Source organism: Ascaphus truei, chromosome 3, assembly GCF_040206685.1.
Source record: "Ascaphus truei isolate aAscTru1 chromosome 3, aAscTru1.hap1, whole genome shotgun sequence".
NCBI classification, from domain to species: domain Eukaryota; kingdom Metazoa; phylum Chordata; class Amphibia; order Anura; family Ascaphidae; genus Ascaphus; species Ascaphus truei.
In genome coordinates, this window is record NC_134485.1 from 371,683,302 (window position 1) to 371,707,728 (window position 24,427).

The 24,427-nt window shown below is 43.6% G+C and overlaps 1 protein-coding gene across 2 annotated transcripts; it reads right to left on the reverse strand.

The window, feature by feature from the left end:
* Positions 1-1,514: 1,514 nt before the first annotated feature.
* On the reverse strand, positions 1,515-23,939 carry POLR1D (RNA polymerase I and III subunit D). Of its 2 annotated transcripts, none has more exons than XM_075592196.1 (3): positions 23,783-23,939; positions 16,523-16,597; positions 1,515-2,443 (listed from the first exon to the last, which is right to left on the reverse strand). In XM_075592196.1, exons 1-3 carry the CDS (start codon positions 23,809-23,811, stop codon positions 2,173-2,175), a joined length of 375 nt encoding a protein of 124 aa, XP_075448311.1. In that variant the 5' UTR covers positions 23,812-23,939; the 3' UTR covers positions 1,515-2,172. The 2 variants fall into 2 exon arrangements, with proteins under 2 accessions (XP_075448311.1, XP_075448312.1); XM_075592197.1 differs by lacking the exon at positions 23,783-23,939 and adding an exon at positions 5,048-5,165.
* Between the last annotated feature and the right edge of the window lie 488 nt (positions 23,940-24,427).

A 24,427-nucleotide genomic window follows, 5' to 3' on the forward strand; every position in this document is an offset into this window, starting at 1 on the left:
TACATTCATTTCTGGTGCTAGAAGATGCCTTCTGCAATAGCACAGCGTGGTAAACATGGGCCATCGATTTTTTTAAAGACAGATCCGACACGTTCAGATCATTTAAATGTGATTGTTAGACTTGGAGATTAATACACTCAGTTTTAGCTGCATTACATCCGGTACTGCACTTTAAGTCTATTAAAAATCTGTTTGAGTGCTTACTTCATATTAGATCGGTTGATCATTTATCTATATCCTAATTATGTGCATTCGAAGGATTATGTTGCACTGCGATTGTACTCTACTTGAGGTTTTTTAATCCTGGCCATTATTGTCACTTCCTGTTCACCTGTGTTTGGTGCCAAATTTGGCTTTAAATGTGTGCTTCGTTCTGTCATTTTCCCCTGAGGAAAGGTCCATGTTGGACCACAAAAAGATTTTTCTCCCTTGTTCCAAAAATATTTATTCATTTAGAACAAAAAACTTTACTCAGATCAGTTTTTAGAATTACATTGCTGGAAGAGATCCAGCTTCTATTGATATTTTTGACACATTAAAGAGGCAGTCCCTGCTAGGACCAAAGTGTCCTAAGGGCAATTACATGTGTAAAAGGTTTAATGCCCATATGTACTACGTGGTATTGTACCATTACACCTCTCGCGTGACTGGGCACCTTACGGCTCATTTCATTCAGTTGCCAGAAAGGGCCTTCCCGAATAGCACCGCTTGATAAACATGGGCCTTAACCTGGTTGATGGATGATCGAAAACATTTTTAGAGACCGGATACCTAAAATTATTATTTTTAAGATACATTTTGTAAGTTAGTTTGTAAACGTGTATTTTGAGCGTGCAACACGAATTTGTCTCCTATGCCCAGATACAGAGAGAATTGTTGAGCGAGTTGAAATCACATTATACCGTAACTTGCATCTTCAATGCTCAACATATTATACCCGTTCGAGTAAAATAAGTAGACAGACATGGCCTGCAAGTGATAAATTATGTTTCAGTGGCGTTGAGCAGTAGCGAGTGATGCTATATAACCCAATCTACAGCCAATATATTTGTAGATTTTCTTTTCTGTTTCATTTGACCTAGAATTCTTATGTTTGTTTATTACAAAACAGAAAACAAAAAGTGCATCACAGGATTATTGTGTGTCAACCTCAAATGAGAAGTAACTTGGAAGGGCAGAAATATAGGTGCCAGACACATTCTTGTTCTTTCATAGGACGTGATTTCTGATTGAATGAGCGAACACAGGAGGCCAGGGTTTTAGTCTCTGGCAGTGTTTTTCAACAGGGCTTCCTAGGAACAGTCTGGTTCCCAGAACATCCCAAAAGGGTTCCCTGCAATTTTCAGGTCATTTGAAAATTGTACCAAATACAGAAGAATTTACAGTGCATCATATCTCAGATCCACTATTAGAGAGGGTTGGGGTTCACAATAGAATTAAGGGGTTGCTTAACAAAACAAAAAAAAAGTAAGAAGATTGACCACCACTGGGATATGGATTCATAACACTGCACCTTTTTCATGTCTGAGCTTTATTAAACTTGTTGTACGGTTTATCCTACAGGCGTTCAAAAGAAGGGGGTCAAAATCAGACCACTGTTAAATCCATTGCATAAACAAATGTGTTGCATCTTTAAATCAAACAGAAACCTTCTACGTCAAATCATCAGTTTCCTCATTAACAAAATATATATATTTCAGAGAATTCCGATATTTTACAACTAAATAGTTAAGGTTTTTTTTATTTTTTTATTTAAACAAACAATTAAAAAAGTTTGCAATGTATATCGCAATGTATATTTATATGTAATATACCTGCAGAAAGAACAAGATTATGAATAAATGTCAAAACGGAATATCTTACGAGTACTAGACTACAAAACACAAATATTGGGAAAGGTAACTAAAGTTATAACAGTTGGATTTACCATCTTAAAAGGGGCACCACAACATGTTTACCCTTTCACTGCCAGAGGTACGTGGAACGCATTGACGAGCAAGAAGTCGCAGGCAGTGAAAGGGTTAAATAAATAACCCAAACCGCAACAGTCAGATTTGTATGTGAATAGTGATAAAAACTTCTTTATTCACAGCCCCTGCATTTCTGGAGCATCCTATGTATTGCACACTAGTTAATAGCCGCTCACGCATACTGCACGGACTTGAACCGCCTTTATCTCTGCTTGGTATTACTCTTATCGTGCTTCTCCTTTGAGTTCCTGCTCTCGGGAGAAGAATGGCTTTCTTCCTTCCCTGAGTGAGCGTTTCTTGTATAGGGATGCGTTCTAGGTTTCCTTGAATGTCTCTTCTCCTTGCTGTGATCCTCCTCCGAATCCTCCTCATCATTTTTATCTCCGTCTTCTTTCTCCCTCTGCGGTGGTAACGTGTTCTTGATCGTATTGACCAGGAATCGTTTATTGGTGCTGGCGAGTGGGCATTTCATCCTGTAGGGTAAATATACACCACAAGTAAAACAACTTTCGCACAACACAGCTTTTCTTAAAGACCAAAACAATTCTGAAACTACTAAGCATCTAGTATTCAGCTTCCCTTGTATGCCACCTAGTGTAAATTGAGAGGAACGAGTCAATGTGTGTGTGTGTCTCCTATGCAATTCTCCAAGGAGGTCTGCAGCCAGACCCTAAAGACCAAGAGACCACGGCCCACTTTACACTCTAAATGTTTGTCAGCCTTTTGCTTTAGGAAAAGATTTCCTAAAACATGAAACAAAGGAGATTGTATCAGAAATGCCATCTCAAATTGCAGTCTTTTTATTTTTATTTTTGCAGGAATAGAGTATGTGGTAATTGTGTGCAGTTATGGCTAATGGAGAGGTGGTGGTGTATACATTATCTTACTGCCCCCTTATAATATGCCATGCTGGGGAATCGTTCTTCATTCGTTTAAATGGAACTAAACTTATCTTCAGTACGGGCTTCAAGGCGAATTCAATGGGGGCTTATGTCAGCATTGTATTTAGCAAAAACATGTTTTAAAAGGATGAGGCATATCATGGTCAGGTTGGCAGTCCACAACTAACAATCTCTGCAGATAAATCCTAATTATGGAAGTCCAGCACGGAGCAGGTTAATTACAGCTACAGACAATTAGCCAGCCTCCAATTGGCTCATCAGCCAGGTAGAAAAGCCTCCTGCTTAAACTGCAGGTATCTCAATAGTACAGGGGAGGTATGCGCTGACAGAGGGAGATCCCAAGGAACCAAACCATCTATTCCAGGAGACAGCGGTCCATGGAACCCGCCAGAGTATACACCCCAAGGACACCAGCCCTGAGACTAATATAAAGAGCCCCTGCTTACAGGTACCTCTTTGGACTTTGGAGTCAGAGGCTGGCAAGAGGCCTAGCCTCCCAGCCTTGCAGATAGGGACAGGGAAGTGCAAGTCAGCGCTTACAAAACAGATAGGCCTGTTTGTTTTGTTCATTTGTATGCTGCCTTAAAGCAGTGTTGTTTTGGAAGATACAGGCTAAATAAAAGGCAAATGTTAATTTCCCCCAAATCTAGGTCTCCCTGATTATACCTCTGCACTTGTCTCCTACAGTGCTGACCACTTTTAAGAACATGCAGAGCAGCCCAAATGTGTGTGTTATATATGTGTACGTACGTATAAACGTATATATGCGTGTATAGAGAAGAGATATCTATAGCATTTGTACATTAGAAATTGTGTGTGTTTCACTGGTGCATTGGGAAAAAGGACTTGTGTTGCACACACACTAGTTAAAAGGCATACAATTATACGTACAGAGAACAAACAAAATGTATACAAGGTAAAAGGTACGGAGTGAAAAATATATAGAGCGAGTGTAGATATAGATCTGCAGCAGAATGATCAAAACACAGGGCTGGGGTTATTTGTATAGAACTATTTTGTATTTGGCCTCTTGGGGTGGTCCTTTTCCCAGCGCACAGACGCACAGACGCACAGACGCACCTCATTTGGGCTGCTCTGCATGTTCTAAAAAGTTTAGCCTGCTTTCCCTGACGATGAATGGGGCAGAACTATTCCCAGCATTGCATATTAAAAGGAGGGCAGTAAAACAATGTATACAACCCCTTTGGTGTTAGATGCCACTGTTCACCTATTGAGTCTAAATCATGCTTTGTGTCACGTAGCAAACCCAATCTGTATGTACAATATTAACCCTTTTGCTGCCTTGCGTAGCAACAAGTGGATTAACATTAGGCCGCATCCATGGTCGGCGAGACCGCGCGGACGAGTGCGCATGCGGCGCGATCAAAATGCCTTAAGGCAATACTTGCGCCCATAGACCGCACTTGCGACAGTGCGAGGAATCAGTTAAATTTGATTCCACGGCGGGACGGCCAGGTCACGTGGGCGGTTCGCACAATGAGGGCGAACCAGCTCCGTGACGTCAGAGCCACGTCCCTCTATCTCGTCTAACCACAAAAAGGTTCCGCTAAACGCGGGTGACGTCACGTGCACGGACGCGAGCACACAGTCACCATGGACATAGCCTTAGGAGGGTGCATCATGCACAAATCACACACACACACACACACACACACACACACACACACACACACACACACACACACACACACACACACACACACACACACACACACACACACACACACACACACACACACACACACACACACACACACACACACACACACACACACACACACACACACACACACAAAACCCAGACCCCACCACTTATATCTATGTCAAGAAGGTGTTCTACTGGGTATGCACAAATTCTTAACAGGTGTGTAAAATGCTGACTTACAGATGTAGCAGACTTCATGGTTCCCTTTTGGAGGGATATGGTGGGGTATTCACTGCCATTAAATCCTATGGAAACTATAATATTCTGCACTAAGAATTGGATATGTTGTGTTTTCTGAGGGAAGTATGCTACATCTGCACAAACGGAAGTGTTATTCGTACTAATATTTTTGGGGATATTCCATTTTGTGGACAGCATAAACTATTTAGGTGGAGAGAAAGTTAAATAATAGTCTTGCACGCCTGTATTTCAGCTAAACACACAATTACCTTAACCTCCTCTTCTTCCATCTAATCCCCATTCAACTAGTTTAGCATGAGATCTCAATTGCAGATCCATCTTCTCTTTGCAGTTCACCCAATTCTCCAGGTCTTCCCTCCTACTCACCTAGATAAGCATGGTGGTCTATAAATAGCATGAAATAGAACAAGTGGTGGTCTATAAATCGATAGACAGGAATAATATGTGAGCAGTGCGTGACAATTTGTATAAACATACTTGCAAGAGTCCAGATTTCGGTTTCTGGCATTGTGGTCTGACCAACACCCAATATTTAGGTTTCCTTTAAAAATAAAAAATAAAACACACATTCAGGAGAACCTAGTCACCGTCTTCTGTTTTATTTGGAAGACTACCTTGGTTGTGTAAGGCAGGCGGAACATGTTCCCTGTTTTATATGTATAGCACTTTGCTTGGTGTAGAAATAGAAGAGCCGCAGATAGTTTTATGCAATGTCATCTTGATTAAACAGTTGCTTTATTTCTTGTGAAGTATTATTTATATATATATATATATTTTTTTTTTTTCTCTTTCTTTCATTTATTACTTCCCTTCAGTTTTGTTTTTAACCCCTTGAGTGCCAGAGTGGCCGCGGCAGAGTTGTCCATCTTTGCGTGCCCGACCGCCCCCTAGAAAAACTAAAGTTCAAGACGTAGCCGTGGAGTGCTCGGCCCCTGGGCATAGTGGCTACCCATGACGGCCATGTTACTCAGTAATGCATTTGCATAACTCAGGAATAAAATGGTCAAAACAAAGCAGAACTCTGACCTTTTGCTGTTGGGGATTAGGGTGAAGATTACTACACTATGTCTTGGTGTGATTGAATGCCTTGATCCGAAATGACGTTTTACCTACGTAAAACCTGGTTAAAAACATATTGCCTTAGGAGAGTCCCTTCATATCATCAGTGCAGCTAGCCTCATGGTCACAACTTGGCAAATATATTTATATCCCCCTTTAAAAGTTCAATATTGTGATATTTATTTTAGAATTGTGTCATTTGATCAGCTTTGCTTAGGACTTGCCCAAAATGGTAAAAAACCCTTTCCTTTTTTTCTTTGTTTTTAACCTCTACTTATCACTTCCATGGTACATAAAAGCTTTGGCTGGTAGTTACAAACATTATCCAATGTCTTTTGGTGATAAGAGTTTGACTTGTTTTTCATTCTTTGACAAATGATGGCTTCATAATTACAGTACAAACATAAGTAGATAGAATTCAGTGGACTCAGAGAAAGGGGATAGTTGTTTCATTTTTAAACAGGGTGCAAATAAGTATATAAAAAAAAAAAGCTGTGTGTGCTGTGCACGCGCATAGTAAGTGAAACTTCTTTGACTTTTGTCACAGAAATTGTGTTTGTGATGTTTTAATTAAAAATCAAAATACAATTTCTTTGACAAAACGCAAATAAATTTGGACTTAGAATGTGCGTGCTCGGCACACATCCCGTGTATTAGCTATTTGCACTAAGCGTGAATTCCTCGTGCGTGTGACTGTGTGTGTGTGCGTGTGACTGTGTGTGTGCGTGTGACTGTGTGTGTGTGCGTGTGAGTGTGACTGTGTGTGTGTGTGCGTGTGACTGTGTAGTGTGCGCGTGTGACTGTATAGTGTGCGCATGTGACTGTGTGTGTGTGTGCGTGTGACATGTATGCGCACCCATCCTGCACCTCGCATATGCCCCTGCACCTCGCATCACCCCCCTGCACCTCGCATCACCCCCCTGCACCTCGCATCACCCCCCTGCACCTCGCATCACCCCCCTGCACCTCGCATCACCCTCCTGCACCTCACATCACCCCCCCCTGCACCTCACATCACCCCCCCTGCATCTCACATCACCCCCCTTCACCTCCTCACATCACCCCCCTTCACCTCCTCACATCACCCCCCTTCACCTCCTCACCTGCACCTCCCCTCACCCCCTGCACCTCCGATCACCCCCTGCACCTGCGAGCACGGCGGCAGAGCAGTGTGGTAGGAGGAGGGATGGGCACAGGTTGTGTTGCCCTGCAGTGCCGGGGATCAGGGCAGGGAGGACGGCACATGCGGCGAGGAGGCCCATGTGAGTGTGACGGCCCCCCTCCCCCCCCCGGGGAAGAACACCATGATGCCGGTGGGGAGGTGTGGGGGGAGGAATAGAGGGGGTAATTGGGGGGAGAGGGGTGGGGGAAGGTTGAGACGCGGCCGCACCGGGCCCGCCGTATGCGTGGGAAGCGGCGCGCTCAAACCCCCCCGCTTCCCACTTTACCCGAGCAGGAGCCAGGAGTGCACGATAACGTCTGTGCGCGCATGCGCGGCACATGCACCCGCCGGGGGCAGATAGCGGCTGCGCGCCACCCCCTCCCCACTCCCGTGGTGATTGGAGTCACTGGCGCCATTGCGTATGCGCGGCACGGCAGTAGGCAGCGGGCGGGGAACGGCGGCCGTTATGAGCGCCGCCGCATGTCAGCGGCTGTGTGGGGGGTGCGGTGGCCATTAGGGGCTATCGCCGCCGCCGCATCTGATTTGTGGAGCGGGTGTGATGTCAGTGTTGGGGTCGGGCTGAGCCAGAACACAGCCCGGCTTCAACTGCCAGCACTGACGTCACATCCGTTTCATTTCTGTCTCCACAATTCTTTTTTGCCCCATCACGAATGAGGTGCCACTAAGGAAGTTTCACTTCAAAAAAACATCACTACGTGTGATAGAAATTAGTTTCCTTAGAGTCAAAAGGTAGGTGGACTGGTGTGTAGGCTTGCAGTATAGGGAGTTCTAGATTCTGCTTTTACAAGGATTGTAGTGTCCAGAAAATGGATGTGAGTGGGATAATGGCTGAGTTGGAGGTTGATTGATGCATTTCACTCAACCAAGTTTTCTTTGAATTTTACGGGGGCCTGTCAGTGCACAGTACAAATAAGGACTATATCATCTGTAGAGTAGGCATAACGCCATAAAAACTAATGCTTTTCACCCAACCACATTTCCTCTCTCCATTAGAGACTTTTTATACCTATGCTCAGATACTAAGTACATACTTCTGAAGGACTCCTATTCCTGAACAATAAAAAATATGGAGAAAAAAAAAAAAAAAAAGTGATACTCCTGGTCTCAGGGAAGAAGACCTGAAAATCATCTGGCATATCCAGTGAATAGCAAACAGATAAACCAGGGCACTTCAGATTTTTCAACAAAATTTGAACTTTATTGTGCCATACAGTAAGTACACACAACGTTTCAGCCTCTTTTGGCCTTTCACTTGAAAAATGTCAAATTTGTTGAAAAATCTGAAGTGCCCTGGTTCATCTGTTTGCTATTCACTTCACAGTTGTAATACAGGTGACAAAATAATAGGACTCACAATGGGAATAAGAGCTATAGACAAATGTAGACATTTATGAACAGTAGCTCCTGCCCTAAAGTGCTTACAATCGAAGTGTTAAGTATGGAAAACGTAATGACAGTAGCAGGGTGTTCTGGCGAGTGCGTCTGCAAGAGGTCACAGTCAATGCATATGAAATGTACAGTATCCGCCAATGCAGCTACTCATATGCTTCATTAAAGAGGTGTGTTTTAAGATGGGTCTTAAAAGGTAGAGAGAGAGGGTGCTAGTTGGATATTATGGGGGAAGGGTATTCTAAAGGTGTGGAGCAGTGAGAGAGAGGTTTTAGGCAGGACAGGGCTTTAGATACACAAGGGGTAGACAGAAGACATCCTTGATCAGATCACATGAGTCAGACAGGTGTATAGCGAGCAATTAGGGTTACGGTGAAAGAGGGGCAGAAGAATGTATAGCGTTAAGAGAGAGAAGGGGGGGACGTGCATGCGGTGTCAAGTTGAGATGGACGCACATTAGCTCGGCTCCGACAATGACGGGAGTAATTCTTTATGCTGGATCAATATCTACATCGCCTGTTCGGGTTGCCTCTTCCGGAGGCAAGCAAGTCCCAACTTGATAGGGCCCAGAGTGCGAAGCCTGGCCTAGCAGAACCGGCAAGAGACATGATGGCAAGACTCCACTATTATGCTACCAAAGACGCAAAGAATGCTGCCTGTAAAACTCCAGCTACAGGCAGTCCTCGGTTATCCGACACAATGTGTTACTCAAAATGGCGTCGGATAGCGAAGCGTTGTAAAGCGAATCACATTTTCCCATAGGAACACTGTTTAAATCAAACGTTCCGTTCCTGAAGGCATTTTTAATGCCAAAATATACAAAATATTTTACTCAAACAATAAGATTATGCTGTACACACATACATTATGATGTAAAGATTCTATATATTGAATCCACAACTGTATAATGAAACTGTTAGACATGTTTAAAGGCATAAATACACCACAAAACCTACACACAGACGGATCTGGATGATTTCCCTGACTGAAGCTTTCTGATTGACATAATGTTGCAACTTTGCAAAGCGTCGGATAAGCCATTTTGGCGTCGTAAAACCGGCCATAGGGATGCATTGGACAGCGTCGGATAAGCCATTCGTCGTAAAATGAGGACTTGCTGTATTATAATTGACGGAATACAGATTCAAATCTATGCAGACCTTTCGGCAGCTACCCTCTCGAAAAGATGTCAGATGAGGCCATTCACAGAGGTTCTCCAGAAAAGAATAATGCGAAACACAGGTGGGGCTTCCCATTTAAACTATCCGCTACCTACAATGGATCCCAAGCAAAAGTCTGCGAGCCACGGAATGGGTGAGCCCTTCTGGAGAGATGGAACCTGCTGGAGAGATCACAGCAGGCCTCGGTGGATCAAATACCGCCACCTAAACCCAAAAGTCCCACTTGGACCAAAGTCCCCGAGAGGAATAGAAATGAAAAAAAACTCAGGGAGCACAAGCCATCGATGGGTACATGTAGACGAAACACAGTAATAGTGCAATCCTGTTATAGCACAGGGATGGCTCTAATATTCAACCCCCCCCCCCATCCCTGTGCTATAACAGGATTGCACTATTACTGTGTTTCGTTTACATGTACCCACCGATGGCTTGTGCTCCTTGAAGACATCTCATTTCTACTGTCTAAGAGAACCAAGGAGAGAAGTTCATCGCAGGTTGAGACGCCAGTATCGGGTTGTGTTCACCACTTTCATATTCCCTATACCCCTTCCTTGGAGGGATATTCACTGTCACCAGAGCGCCGGGTGTTTTTGCTTTTCCCCGAGAGGAATGGCAGAATGAGCACCCGCAGAGTCGAGATCACGGACCTGGATCCCCTGGTCATGGAAATCTTGCCTAAGCCAGAGGCCTAACATTTCCATTTTTCAGAGGAAGAGCTGAGGAACCGCCGGATCAAAGTTTGACAGGGTACCCCCGTGAGTGTAGAAAACAGCGAGATGGGTGCAAACACAGCCGCAGACCCCGGAATACTCGGTCTCTTGCAAACTTACACTAATCCCCCCGATTTACTGTGTTAGATGAAGGCCAGGGCTCTGACCTGTGCCTTTTGGCAAGAAAATGCTACTCATATGCTTCATTAAGCAGATGGGTTTTAAAGATGGTTCTTAAAGGTGGATAGAGAGGTTGCTAGTCGGGTATAGAGGGGAAGGGAATTCCAGAGGTGTGGGGCAGTCAGTGAGAAAGGTTTAAGGCGTGAGAGGGCTTTAGATACAGGGGTAGAGAGCAGACATCATTGAGCAGAATGCGAGAGTCGGGATGGTGCATAGCGAGAAATTAGCGCTGAGATGTAAGGAGGAACAGAAGAGTGTAAAGCTTATAAAGAGGAGGAGGAGAATTGAGTGCGTGATGCGGGATTTGATAGGAAGCCAGGCGAGGGATTTCAGCAGGGGAGGCGCCGAGACAGATTTAGGAAAGAGTAGAGTGATTCTGGCAGCAGTGTTTAGGATAGATTGTAGGGGAGACAGGTGAGAGGCAGGAAGGGCGGACAGCAGGAGGTTACAGTACTCGAGATGGGAGAGAATGAGGGCCAGTGGAGCAACAGAGGAAAGGGCGTACCTTTGTGATATTGCGGAGGAAAAAGTTTCTCTCACACAATGCTAGATAAAAAACTTATGACATGCAGTTCTAACCCCTTGCAAAATCATGTGGGTACTCAGACCAGACCAGGCCTTACAGGGTGTTACCTAGGAGCAAAAGTTATATAGGCCATTTTGTGCACTTTGCGAGCAATAGCACATGTTGCAGAGTCTGTGAGTCCGTTGGGCACACATGAGGGCTGGCACCCAAGTTGTTTCTCATCATCCAGTACACTTCGTCTTAGTAGCCTGCAATGACACCAGGTTCCTATAAATCAGACCAGGCCTTACAGGGCTGTGTTTATGACCACAAGGATATGTAGGCGATGTTTGGCACTTTGCGGGTTGTAGGACTTCATAGGTGCAGCAGGTTCGTTAGGAACCTATGGAGGTCGCTACACGAGTCACACTTCCCCATACAGCCTGTTGATCTGCCTGTTGGCCAGGTTAGCGGTGTAGAGACTGAAAGCTTTCATCCAAGGCTGTTAGCCAAGCTGTAACTTTGTCTGGGTTCGGCCGGTAATAGCCGTTGTAGTTGTGTTTAATGTTATTACAAATATACATAATATGTATGTTTTACTGAAGATATTTTCCAGGTTTTTATATATTACCTTAAGTTGTAGTCTTGGGGGCTCCTCCCTCACCCGTTAAAGAGCAAATGATCACTTAAGTAAGATTTAAACATATTTTGTCAACCCCCCTTGGGAATGCGTGCACGCCCCCAGATCTAAATCAGCAAGACTGTACTGTTCCCCCACCCCCCTCAAACCTTCATATGAAGGTCGACCACACCTAGGTTCAGATGTCCCCCCAGGTTCCCACTTAATTTCCCCATCTACCCTCACCCCAGATACCCTCTTCATCGCTAACCCCTATCCTTGACAGGTACAATGTTGTTCATATTCGTGTCGTCACGAGAGGACCTCAAGAACTTAATCCATTAAGCACAATGTCCCACAAGAGCCCTAAAGTCCACAACGCTTTTAATCCCACAATGGTCCTTAGAACTCATAGGTTTTCAACCCCATCAGGTGCTACCCGAGTGGCTATTTCTGTAACTTGTATTACCCATAATGTAAAAAAGCCTTAAAAGCCCATCTAAATGGAGAATGGCCTTCACCAACTACAAAAAACAAACTACAAGCTAGCCTGATCTTCCTCCAGGAGACGCACCTTAAATGTGCTGTTGAGCCGATTTTCATGGATAAACCAAATCCTCTTTCCTTTTTTGCCTCAATAATCACTAAAAAAAATGTGGTGTATCCATTCTAATACATACAAATGATATTCCAAATGAATAGGGCCAAGAGCGATCCAGAGGGAAAATATCTTATGAGTAGGCTTTGAACACTGAAGTTACTCTAGTGAGTATTTGTGCCCCTAATGAATTGAGAATCTGAGTCCTCCCTTAAGGTTGCAGGAAAGGAGATTTCACCAGCAACAAAGGAAAGGGTTCTTTACAGTAAGCGCAGTTAAAATGTGGAGTTCATAACCCATGGAGACTGATGGCAGATACAATAGATATTTAAAAAAAAAAAAGTTGGACATCTTTTAAAAAAGGAAAGGTATAAAGGGATATACCAAATAAGTAAACATGGGAAGGATGTTGATCCAGGGAGTAATCTGTCAATTCTTGGAGTCAGGAAGGAATTGATTTTTCCTCTTTATGAGATATAATTCGATGATATTTCACTGGGGTTTTTTGTTTGCCATCCTCTGGATCAATATACTGCAAGTACAAATATAAGATAAAGTATATGTAGTCTAAATTTAGCATTGGTTGAACTTGATGGACGTATGTCTTTTTTCAACCTCATCTACTGTGACTATGACAGACTTTTCTGATGCCTTCGTCGACACACTAGACAGGCTTGGATGTGGAAGGGTGATACTGGGGGGAGATTTCAATTATGTTGTTGATGTAAATTTAGACAGAACCTTTACAAGTATTAAAGGCCTGACTAGATTTCCCACCAGACTCCAAACTGCTGGCTGACAAACTGAAAAGTCGTTCCCTGATAAATACCTGGAGACACACACACCCCACACAGATTTTTACATTGTTCTCCACCCCACACCAAACTTATTCACGCATAGATTTCATTTTCTTGGAAGCAGCAATGCTCCCGTTCGTTACAAGCTCAAAGATCCATAACATTATGCGGTCTGACCATGCCATTGTCGAAACTCGCCTAAAAGGCTTTGTCCTTCCAAATCATCCAAGAACATGAAGACTTAACAACTCCCTGTTGACTGTGCCCAAAGTTCTCCTTAAAGTAGGTTCAGAACTAAAATCACTTTTTAGGATCAATAAGCGGGTCACATCTGTCCTACTGTGGATATCCCACAAAAAACTACCATAAGGGGTGCCCTGATTAAAATAGCCTCAAACAGCAAAAGACAGCCAACAGGAAAATAAACTCCCTTACAGAACTAAACCAATTACAAACACAAACAGAAACAATCCCTCACACCCCAGTCAGAGATTACTGAGGTTAGAGGGAAACTTGATCTCTGTATGACTGACTACTGAAAAAGCATTGAGCTGGACCAACCAGAGGTATTATGAAAATGGGAACAAATCCAAAAGCATGTTAGCCAGAAAACTGAACAATAAGTTCCAGACTAGGAACATCCAAAACTATATAGGGAGGCCAGAAGGAACTGTGCGAGCGTATTACTTTGGAGAAGGTGGCTGAGGCAATCAAAGGTCTAAAATCAAAGACACAAGGCCCAGAAGAATATTCTAAGCTCTATTATAAACACTGTGCAACTTTGTTTCTTCCACACATCACAAACGTCTACAATGATGTCCTGAGAGGGGCACCTATCCCTAAAGGGATGTATAAAGTGAACAGACCTGATTCAAAAGAAGGGAAAGACCCATCCAATTGTGAAAATTATAGACCAATTTCTTTAAATTAACAGGCAACAACATCATGTCTAATGGCATAGCCAGTAGACTACACAAATTTCTGTCCAATCTGGTTCACCAGGACCAGGTAGGCTTTATGCAACATGGGCAGGCGTCAAACACAAAACGTTTAATAGACCCGATTCACTTGGCCAACTTCGCTAAGACTCCTACACAGTGGTCCTCGGCCAGGACGCAATTAAAGCATTTGACAGGGTTGACTAAACTTTCATTTTTTCAAACACTGGAGGCATTTGGGATAACCAATACATTCCTGTCTGCTATTAAAAGTCTGTATAGCCTCCCTCCCCCCCCCCCCACGGTTCTGCATCTCAGCAGCACCTCCAATTGTAACACTGCTTCACACCCACTCCGGGAGATCTTGGTAAAGCTACAGGTGTCATGGTGCTTGTTACCTGTGAGGGTTCAGGAGAGATGAGCGTCTGCGATGGTAAGGGGAAACAGGATAAGCTTTTGGTGATCCTCAGGCTGAATTCTGGTTCTGGTGCAATGCCTCCAGTCAAAGCAGGCTCCAGGGTTACTGGAGACAGTCCACACAATGACAGTCTTCAAGCATACCCCGACCCAATAGACTGTAACTTAGGCAGGGGTATATAAAACAGGATCCTTTATTGTAGCATCCACTGCAGGTGTTATTACAGCGAATGCAGTCTTTTAGAATAGGGCCCAGACCTCTTGATGGTACCGGCCTTCTTGCAGTCTGAAGGCATTGCCCTCTGTTCAGTGCTGAAAGCAGATCTCTCTCCCTTGAGGGAGAGACTAGGACTCCCTATAATTTAGAGTGTCTCCTCCTTAGTGCAGAAGGGGAGGGTACCTGGGCTACACCCGGATTGGGTAACTCGGAGACCACGCCCCACCTCCACTCCAGGATGCATGAGGGGGAGGGGGTAAACCCCACAGGATAGCCTGCCACTGCTAGGACTTACGCGACATGGGGGCAGAAAGTATAACCCAGACCAGCTACTACACTTACATAGAGTGTAAACACTTTATATAAAGCATACCCACAGTTTATTAAATCCATGCTTAAAAGCATTGAATTTTTGGCAAAATATATACAATCTCCTGGATCAGAAGGATCCAGGCAGTCAAAATGAATTTTCTCCCCAAGATTCCATACTTATTTTGTACACAAAATAAAAAAAATGTGGATATGATAGAGCTCCAGAGAAAAAACTATTTGGCCAAAGAAGAGGGCCCTGGGCCAAATCGCAGAACACTAGTCCATCCCACAGAAACAAGGGGCCTGGCTATTCCATGTTACATGTCGTATTACAGAATGGCCAAGGTGTCTCAGCATGTGGATAAAGACAACAAGGGTTGGATTGACATTGAAAGAATAATAATTGCCACATACCAACTGTAGTCTCTTCTAGGATGTCGACTAGCAACCGTCCCCCAGGTGTTGCTAAAAACACAATAGTTTCACACTCCCTCAAAAATCTGGGACATCTTAAAATTCAAATATCACCTCATGTCTAGACCCTTCCCCATGATGCCCATTCTCAGCAACCCCCAATTTCCCCCCGGATATGGTTTCTTTGGAGTTCAATAAGTGGATAGAAAAGACGCTAACACATAAGGGTGATTTCCTCCAGTTAGGAACTCTTAGAACCTTTGAGGATCAAGACAAAGCATGGTGACCACCCCCTCCCCAACCCCCCTTTTGAGCTCTTCTGCTATAAGCAATATTAGCCATTTTATTGGCTCCCCGGCACCCAACAGATCCTCAATTTATCCCCAACAACGCAGCAGAAAAATATTACTTTATGACAGGGCGCAAACTTTTTAGTCTGTGCCCCCCCCCCCCCCCACTGCCTGTGCTCCCCCCCCCCCATACCTTGTCACTGGAATTTCTGATGTTGCAACGTCATATGACGCCGCGTCGCCAGAAGCCGCCGGAGATCAGGAAAGGGAGTTACAGAGGCCTTGTGCGAGTGCATCCAACAGTAATGGAGAAGGGGGCAGGAACGGACGGGGTTGGGGGTATGAGGTACTCAGTCTTCACAATGTTAGGTTTGAGCACACAAATAATATGCCAAAGATGTACCTTTTAATGGCATTGAAATAAAAGGCATCAGAAAACATGTGTATTGGCGGGGAATACAAAAGGATTAACTTATTTTGTCACTGAAGTTTGCAGTGCACGGAGTTCAGAGGAAGCTTCTGCTCACTGTGCCTATCAAAAATGTGGTGATCTCTCACCAGCTAAATCAGGCTTCAGTGAGCATCCAACAGCTTTACAAATGGATGGCCAGCATGTAGCACGAACAGAGAGAGCGCTGGATCCACTTTCCCTAAACCTACTATACTTCTCATGTCTTACACATGTAGTTTTTTTTTTTTTTTTTTTTTTTTTTAAACATCCTGCAAAATGAATTGTTAAACTAAAGAACTTAAGACAGGGTAAATAATACAGCAAAGGGCTTATCTGTGGGGTTCCTTTAAAGTTGTTGCACAGCAGGTTACATACGTGATATTAATGAACGTACAGCTGAAAACACAGAAGACTTTTTTTTTTATATCATTGACTGGTTAGATTTGATAAGAAAAACACATACCAACCCATTGCCCCCATAGTCTCGACTCGGGTCTTTCCACGCTTTGCCTCCTTGAGAAGCTCCTCTACCGCTTTCCTATGTCAAGAAAAACAAATGACTCACGAAATTAGGTTCAATTTGAGAAAATGTTGTGTGTTATGTCAGTGTTTCATGAGTAACTGGTTGGGAAAACAGATCGTGTTTGCCTGGCTGGTCTCGTAGGCAAATCCCCAATAAACATTTCAGTAGTGGACTTTTACTCAAGCTGTTAAAAACCATGAAATAGCATGCACTGATATGGTGGGTTTAATGCCAAATTAACAAAGTGGCAACTAGTTGTTAATTTTTTTAAGACTTATATCTGGCTTTTAATGAATATTACTCCTGGATCATATCAAGGCAAATGCCGAGAAGTTATTGATCTACAGTGACTTCCCAATTCCCAGCTCTCTCATTCCGAGCACTGTCCTTTATGGGTGATGGTTTTATCGGAGTTATGAACATTCATCGTCTTGTTTATTGTACCATCATTTGGTGGATAAAAAGCGTTCAATAAACTGATACTTGGGTGCTTATTCAAGAGGTTCCACTGGGACTAATTGTAACTTCAAAACCTATTGAATAAACCATTGAAAAAATATATCTTTTTTTTTTTGTTTTTTTTGAAAGGTGCCAACACTTCTAATACCACTCACTGTTCAAAAAAAGAAAAAAACCTCTATAGATTTTTGCCTGTGAAAATGAAGATGCACACAACCCAAATAATGCTTTTGCACAATTTTGAAAGATGAAAAGTAAACTGTTTCAAGATCATGCAAGTCATCCCCATATCACGTTCTAAGTAACTTCTGCATCCATAATGGAATCTTGTAACCCTGCTTCTTCATTGTTTATCATATCAGAAAGACCATCTCCTATTTATAGTCCTGGAGAGGAGTTTTGGATGACATAAGATCTAATGCAAAGGAATAAGCAGTTGGGCAGAGCTGCTCATACTTTGCAGCGGAATTCTTGGGGGTGTAGTGACTGTCAGTTTTAGGTGTTTCAGATACTATTGAAATCAGAACTGCAACTAAATGTACACGTGACATCTTGAGTATTTTGTGACTCACCAAATACAGTAGGCAGTCACACCCAGCTACATTTACTGGCGTTGCAATAGAATTAAAGCAGCCATATAAAACCTGCCCAACCATTTTAAATTTACCTAAAAACACAAACTGTTACCTTATATGGAACTATACTGAATTACTTATTATTGTGATTTATATTTGATTTAGATGTACTCTATGAGATTGTATCACATGACACGCATGAAAAAACAGGACCACTTTTATTTTGTCATATCTTGCAGAAAAATCACTCCATTTTCGCATTTGTTTTTAAGCAATTATAGGGTCTGTCACAACAGATTATTACATTTAAGAATTATTTGACAACCTAAAGTGTTATTTGGAATTGGTGACGGCATGATGACCTCATCAAGTGCATAGTTACAAAATGGTGTTTAGCGCAGAAGATAAGCACGTTATATAATGCTTGAGACAACAAGAATTATGGTCTGAAACAGTTAAATAAAATGTTTCCTGGTAAAGGATGGTCGCTAGGACTACTGAAAAAATGAATTTGTATCATTCAAGAGTGGGAGCAGCTGGATAAAAGCATTAGATTATGCAGATAGTGACGTCCTCGTCTTCTGGTGAGTTTCAGCACAAGGAGGACATTTTGAACACACCCTTTGAACTCACATTTTATAGTAATCTTAGTGTTTCAGATTAGGTTACAACATTTTAACACTTACAAGCTACGAAGGCAAAACTCCACAATTTAATGAACATGAACCTACTACAGTGTACAGGAGGGCCCCAGTCATGCGGCGGGTTCCGTTCTAATGACCCGCCGTAAAGTGAAAATCGCCGGAAAGCGGAACCGGCGATTTTTGTTATGTGCGCATGTGCAGACCAGCAATGCGTCGTTCTACGCATGCGCAACATCGGCAAAAAAAAAAAAAAAAAACATTCTTCGCATGTGCGACCCTGGATTAGGCCGTTCTCGCATGCGCGACATCAGACCAGCCTGTTCTGCGCAGGCATGGCGGCCCCCATCTCTGTACCGCCGTATCGCCAAAAAGCGGGGCACTGCTGTATCTGGTACTTGTTGACATAATACCGTGACATCAATCAGTTGATCGTCTACAGTGTGATATATATATATATATATATATAGTGTTAATCTTCATAACAGACCTACAATTGTGCAAATTTCCACATAGATTGAGTGAGAAATATATAAAATACGATGAAAAACAAAGGGGGTCACTTTTTTCCTGATCCCGGGGGGGGGGGGGGAGGGGGGGGGGCATTAGGTACACAAAAAAGTAGGCCCTGCTCAGCTCTATACAGGCATACCCCGCATTAACGTACGCAATGGGACCGGAGTGTGTATGTAAAGCGAAAATGTACTTAAAGTGAAGCACTACCTTTTTCACACTTTACGATGCATGTACTGTACTGCAATCATCATATACGTGCATAACTGAGGTACATAACGCATTTGTAACAGGCTCTATAATCTCCCCGCTTGCGCACAGCTTCGGTACAGGTAGGGAGCCAGTATTGCTGTTCAGGACATGTTGACAGGCGCATGCGTGAGCTGCCGTTTGCCTATTGGGCGATATGTACTTACTCGTGAATGTACTTAAAGTGAGTGTCCTTAAACCGGGGTATGCCTGTATAAAATTCACGTACTGGAGGGATGCTATCCGGGAGTTAATACCGTATAAGGAACAAAAAGGAGAGAATACATGAGAATAAATTTGTGATAGCACTATAGTTTTTTGGCGGTATATTTTAGTGGTTAATATTCCTCAAGGGCAACTACAGCAGACAGCTAATTGAGAAGTAGAACCTCCGATGGTAGCCACTAGCCATAGACCAACATAGGCTCTAGTTTGTCGCAGCAGCCATTCATTAATAGTTGATTTAGACCTCACCGGCACTTAGCACACCGCTTTTGCAGACAGGCAACTGCGACGTGGAACCTTTATGGTAGCCACTAGTTTCAACTATCACAGGCATCATCTGCTGCAACAGCAATATATCACACAATGTTTTATTTAATTGTCCACCAAGTTCCCAATATATTGCAATTGGGCACCCAATCAATTTAAGTACTGTATATCTCAGTGTATTCTGGGAAGCACTACGCTTTTAGCACTAGGTGCTATTCAGTATATGGAAAGGTGGTGTTTTTTTCTGTGGCTGCTCTACGTACTGTTAATGCTAGTGATACAACAGTATCTTATATGGGCATGATCCCATGAACCGGTGCAATAGGTGTACTGCCACTTCTCATGCGCGTTATAGGTTTTAATATTATGTTTTCTATGCAACACCATTAAAATATATTTATTTTATTTCAAGTGGAGGTTCAGTGCATCTAATAGGGATTCTCTTTTTGTTAGTTTGTGTGTGTGTGTGTGTGTGTGTGTGTGTGTGTGTGTGTGTGTGTGTGTGTGTGTGTGTGTGTGTACACAGTATGTTATCATTCCAAAAATGTAGATGATTACCGGCACAAGAAGTAAAGAAGATAATATTTTTACTTTTATTATGTTATTAGAACTTTTAATCACACTCAGACCCAAAATTTGTGTCCCCAAAGATTCCCACCTGATGAAAGCCCATTTGGGGACCGAAATGTTGTGTCTGGGTGAGATGTTCTAATAACGTTATATTTTTACTTTTATTCCCTTCAGTAATCATCCCAATTTTTGGAATTATCACATAGTCTATGTTTCTACCGTGCAGATTGGTCCACAGGGCCCTTACCTTGGCGAGTGTGTATGTGTATATACACACATACTTTGTGTAAAAAAATACAAATAAAAAAACATTGAAAAAACTATACATCCCTCCGTGATAGGCTGCTCAGCCTATCACTCACCCAGAGCCAGCCAGTGAAGTTGCGCGCACACACACACCTCCCACCCCCTCTGTGATAGGCTGTTTGGCCTGTCACTCACCCAGGGACAGCTAATGAGACTGCACATTGGCTATGTATCATCTTAAGTGCCACTTATGAAGTGTCTGTGGAGTTCAAATTGGAGGTGAAGAATACAAGAATTGGACTCTGCACATCATCAACCCTGCAACTGTGAGAACTTTCTAAATGCTCTGACAATTTTTTCACATCTAAAGACTGACTTTCTAAGCTGCTGTTTAAAGATGCAGTTCAGTCAATATCCTGCATGTGTGGGTTTTTTAATAAATCAGTTCTGTAGTAAGAAAAAATACTTTTAGCATTTTCTGTTTTAAAAAAACAACTTTGAAAGACCAATTTTCTTGTATTCTATTTTAACAGCCATTTGCTAAGGCACTGCCCCTTCATGTCCTGTCACAAGCTCTGGCACACCCCTTTGTCAGCCCTGCCCTCCCTCTAGCACGTCAGTGCAGGAGTGCTCATGAATATTCATGAGCTTCCACTGAGAGACAGAAGCAGAAGAAAAACATATGCCAGCTCTAATTATGTCACCAAATTTCGCCTATCAATACATGGAGAACGAATTGACTGGCAGCTATACAGTTCTATAGGTAATTAGAGATTGCACACATGAAACTATTGAAGTAAAAAAATAAATAAAAAAAAAAATAAAAAAGACTGAACTGCAGCTTTAACCATCAACCATCACTGACTTCCCAGGTCTGGTTTATACATCTGCTCATTCACATCCTACTCCTCATATCCTCCAATACCTGGGAACTCTCTCATCCTGCATCTCATTATGACCCAACTATTGCTTTTTCTGTTTACTGTTTCCTCACTCTTTTGTAAACTTTTCTGTTCTCTCCAACTTCCCCACTCTCCTCTTATCCACATCTCTTCATCTCTCCTTTCCTGCACCTATTCTTTTGCCTATACACTGCACCATTATGTACACACCTTTCCCAACAACTTCTAGACCCCTCAATAAAATGCACCCCCACAAATCTTCTCACTTCCTTTCTCTCTATTCTTCCTTGCTGCTGGGGATATCTCTCCTAATCCTGGATCCAGCCATATACATACACACCTGCTCTCGCTCACACCTCTCCGCCACCTCTTTCCCTGCATCTAATTTAAAACAGACCAACCTGGATTTCTCAACCTTAAAACTCACCTCTCAAAAGAAGCATCCCAACCTCCTGCACTCATGGCTACGGTTCCACAGTCACTCCTACCAACCATTTTAGACAGGCACTGCCATCTATTGCACTTATTCCCTCACCTGCTGTCTCCAAGTCTCCCAACATATCACTTAGATAGATAGTAAGCTTCCCGGGGCAGGGATTTCCTTTCCTATTGTCTGCCTTTGCTTTGCTTATTGTATTATAATTCCCTATACTGTATTGTCTTTGTAAAGCACTGAGTATGCTGTCAGTGCTATATAAATAAAGATATACATACATCCCTCCCCCTCTATGATAGACTGAGCGGTCTCTCTCACTCACGCAGGAAACTGGAGGAGGGGATTTTAATGGCAGTGGAGACAGAAAGGAGATGATGAGATGAGTAGGAGAGGCTGAGATGAGGATAGGAGGGTAGTATACACAGACAGGAGCAGACAGTAAAGTAGGGAGTACAAAGAGGGTGGGAGAATGTGCAAAGAGGAGCGGGGAGGTGAGACAGCAGAGAGCACTGTGCACATGGGGGAGAAAAGACAGCAAGGTGAGGAGGAAACAGACAGCAGGAAGAGGTGGAGACAAATAAGTAGGAGAGGGGGGATATAGTGTGCACAGAGAGGAGCAGACACAGTAAGGCAACACTTATAATGTCGGCGACGCGACAGTCGCTGAAAAATCAAATAGAGATGACTTCCAGCGATCGCGAGCAATCAGCCGCGGCGCACTTACTATTAGCGCACGCTACGGCGGCAATGCATTTGTTTTGCCGCGACGTCGCATCACTGTCGCCAGCACTATAAGTGTAGCCTAAGGCGGGGAGGAAAGTGCGCAAAGAGGAGCAGGGCATGATGCAAAGGAGACCGACAGCAAGAAGAGGAGGAGACAGAGAAACAGCAAAGAGGAGGCGACAGAGAAAGAGACAGCAAGGAGGGGAGGAGACAGAGGGCTGACAAGAGGAGGGAATGGAGAGCAGTGTGCACATCAGGGAGGAGAGACAGCAAGGTCAGTAGGAAGAGGAAACAGACAGCAAGGAGAGGAGAAGACAGGTGAGATGATTAGGAGGGAATGTAGTGTGCCCAAAAACAGTAAGGCAGGGAGTGCCAAGAGAGGAAGGAGTATGCAAAGAGAAGCAGGGCATGATGTAGGAAAGGAGAGACAGTAAGGAGACAGAGGGATGAGGAGGGAATGGAGAGCAGTGTGCACATCGGGCAGGAGGGAGTGCAAAGAAAAGGGATGAGAGACAGCAAGGCGAGTAGGAGCAAACAGATGGATAAGTAGGAGGAGGGAGTGTATGTAGTGTGCATAGAGAGGAGCAAACAGTAAGGCAGGGTGTGCAAAGAGGAGGACGGAGTGCAAAGAGGAGCAGGGCATGATGGAGTGTGTAAGGTGGGGACAAGGGAACAAAAGACAGCAAGGCATTACAGAGAGGGGTGAAAACAATGAGTAAACTTAATTAATAACCTTTCACATGTCCTAGATCGGCGTGTGTTAAGCCGGGGTACAGCTTGTGTGTGTAAATATATAAACACACACGATCTTAGATTAAAGCACATCAACTTAAGTGGCCTAGATGGTGTCAGAGCACAGCACCACTTCGTAAATATGGGCTTAAAGACATTGCTTTCTAACTGAAGCACACAAATGCCCTCGTGTATAAAAGGGCAGAAACAGTGAGCCCGCCACTATGCTCGAAAGACCCGATTGTGGAGGTATTGCACCACAAACAAATTGTGCATATTATTTACACTCTTTAAAACAAGACACCCATTTAAGTAGTGTATGATGCGCCCGCCCCAACATGAGAACACTACTAGTAGTATGAATACGGACACAAGGATGATCTCAACCTGTCTTGGGGGAAGGAGGGACTTTTCTGGTCAGCGAGAATGTGGGGAAATGCTGCATTTCTTAACAGCATCGAGTGTGCTGCGAGACACAAGGATGGGGAGCCCTCGTTCTGTGTACAAGGTACTGGCCTGGTCTGTGCATGTCACCTATTAAAGCTCTTCAAGGCCAGAGGGCCCTGTCAAGCCACTCAGACATACATGACACACGCGACAATATACACGTGTATGCTCTGCGGGGTGGGGGAAGGTTTACACTGCCGCCCTGGGGTCCGTACCGCTCCAGCTCGTCCTCCTCCTCCTGCATGATCAGTCCTCGCTGAGATCCGAACCCAAAACAAGCGATGCCAGCCACGGGGAAACTGCAATACGCCAACCAACGGTACCGACTTCCGGCGCTTACATATGACGTCACTGTCGCTCACCCTTCCTCCCACAGCATCACGTGGGCAGGGGGCTGTGGTTGTGCAGGAATGTGTCCCTGTAATTAGGACTGAAATGGCGACAGTGTAGTAATAATCAGGGGCAGCATTGGCCTTTGGAGTTGTAACATGGGAGCCTTTTTGTAGTGTTGTAGAAGAGGATCAGAAACATCATTATTCAGTGACCTCCAACAATGGGCACGTCCCTGAATGCAGCAATGCGACCCTAATTACAGATCCTGACACTGGTCCTACTGCATATTTTACTCAATAATAAGGACTGGAAGTATATGACATGTTTAGCGTAATAATAGGGACACTTGCAGCAATGCAGTCATGTATTTCGTCCCTGTTTGCTAAATCTTCTGGTTTAGGATGTGGTTATATGGAGCAGTAGGAAGTGTTTTTTTTTAGGGATACATAGCAATGTGATCTATTCAGCTAGGGTCATAATTTTTTTGCTTGGTCAAAAACCTGTTGGGTCTTAGATGGCCTATAGCA

Excerpts from the sequence above, each read along its gene's own strand:
- POLR1D (XM_075592196.1), bottom strand. The coding sequence starts at position 23,811 with ATGCAGGAGGAGGAGGACGAGCTGGAGCG. Across the intron at positions 16,598-23,782 it reads GAGGAGGACGAGCTGGAGCG|GAAAGCGGTAGAGGAGCTTC; the intron begins GTACGGACCCCA and ends TTCTTGACATAG. Across the intron at positions 2,444-16,522 it reads ACTATGGGGGCAATGGGTTG|GATGAAATGCCCACTCGCCA; the intron begins GTATGTGTTTTT and ends TTTACCCTACAG.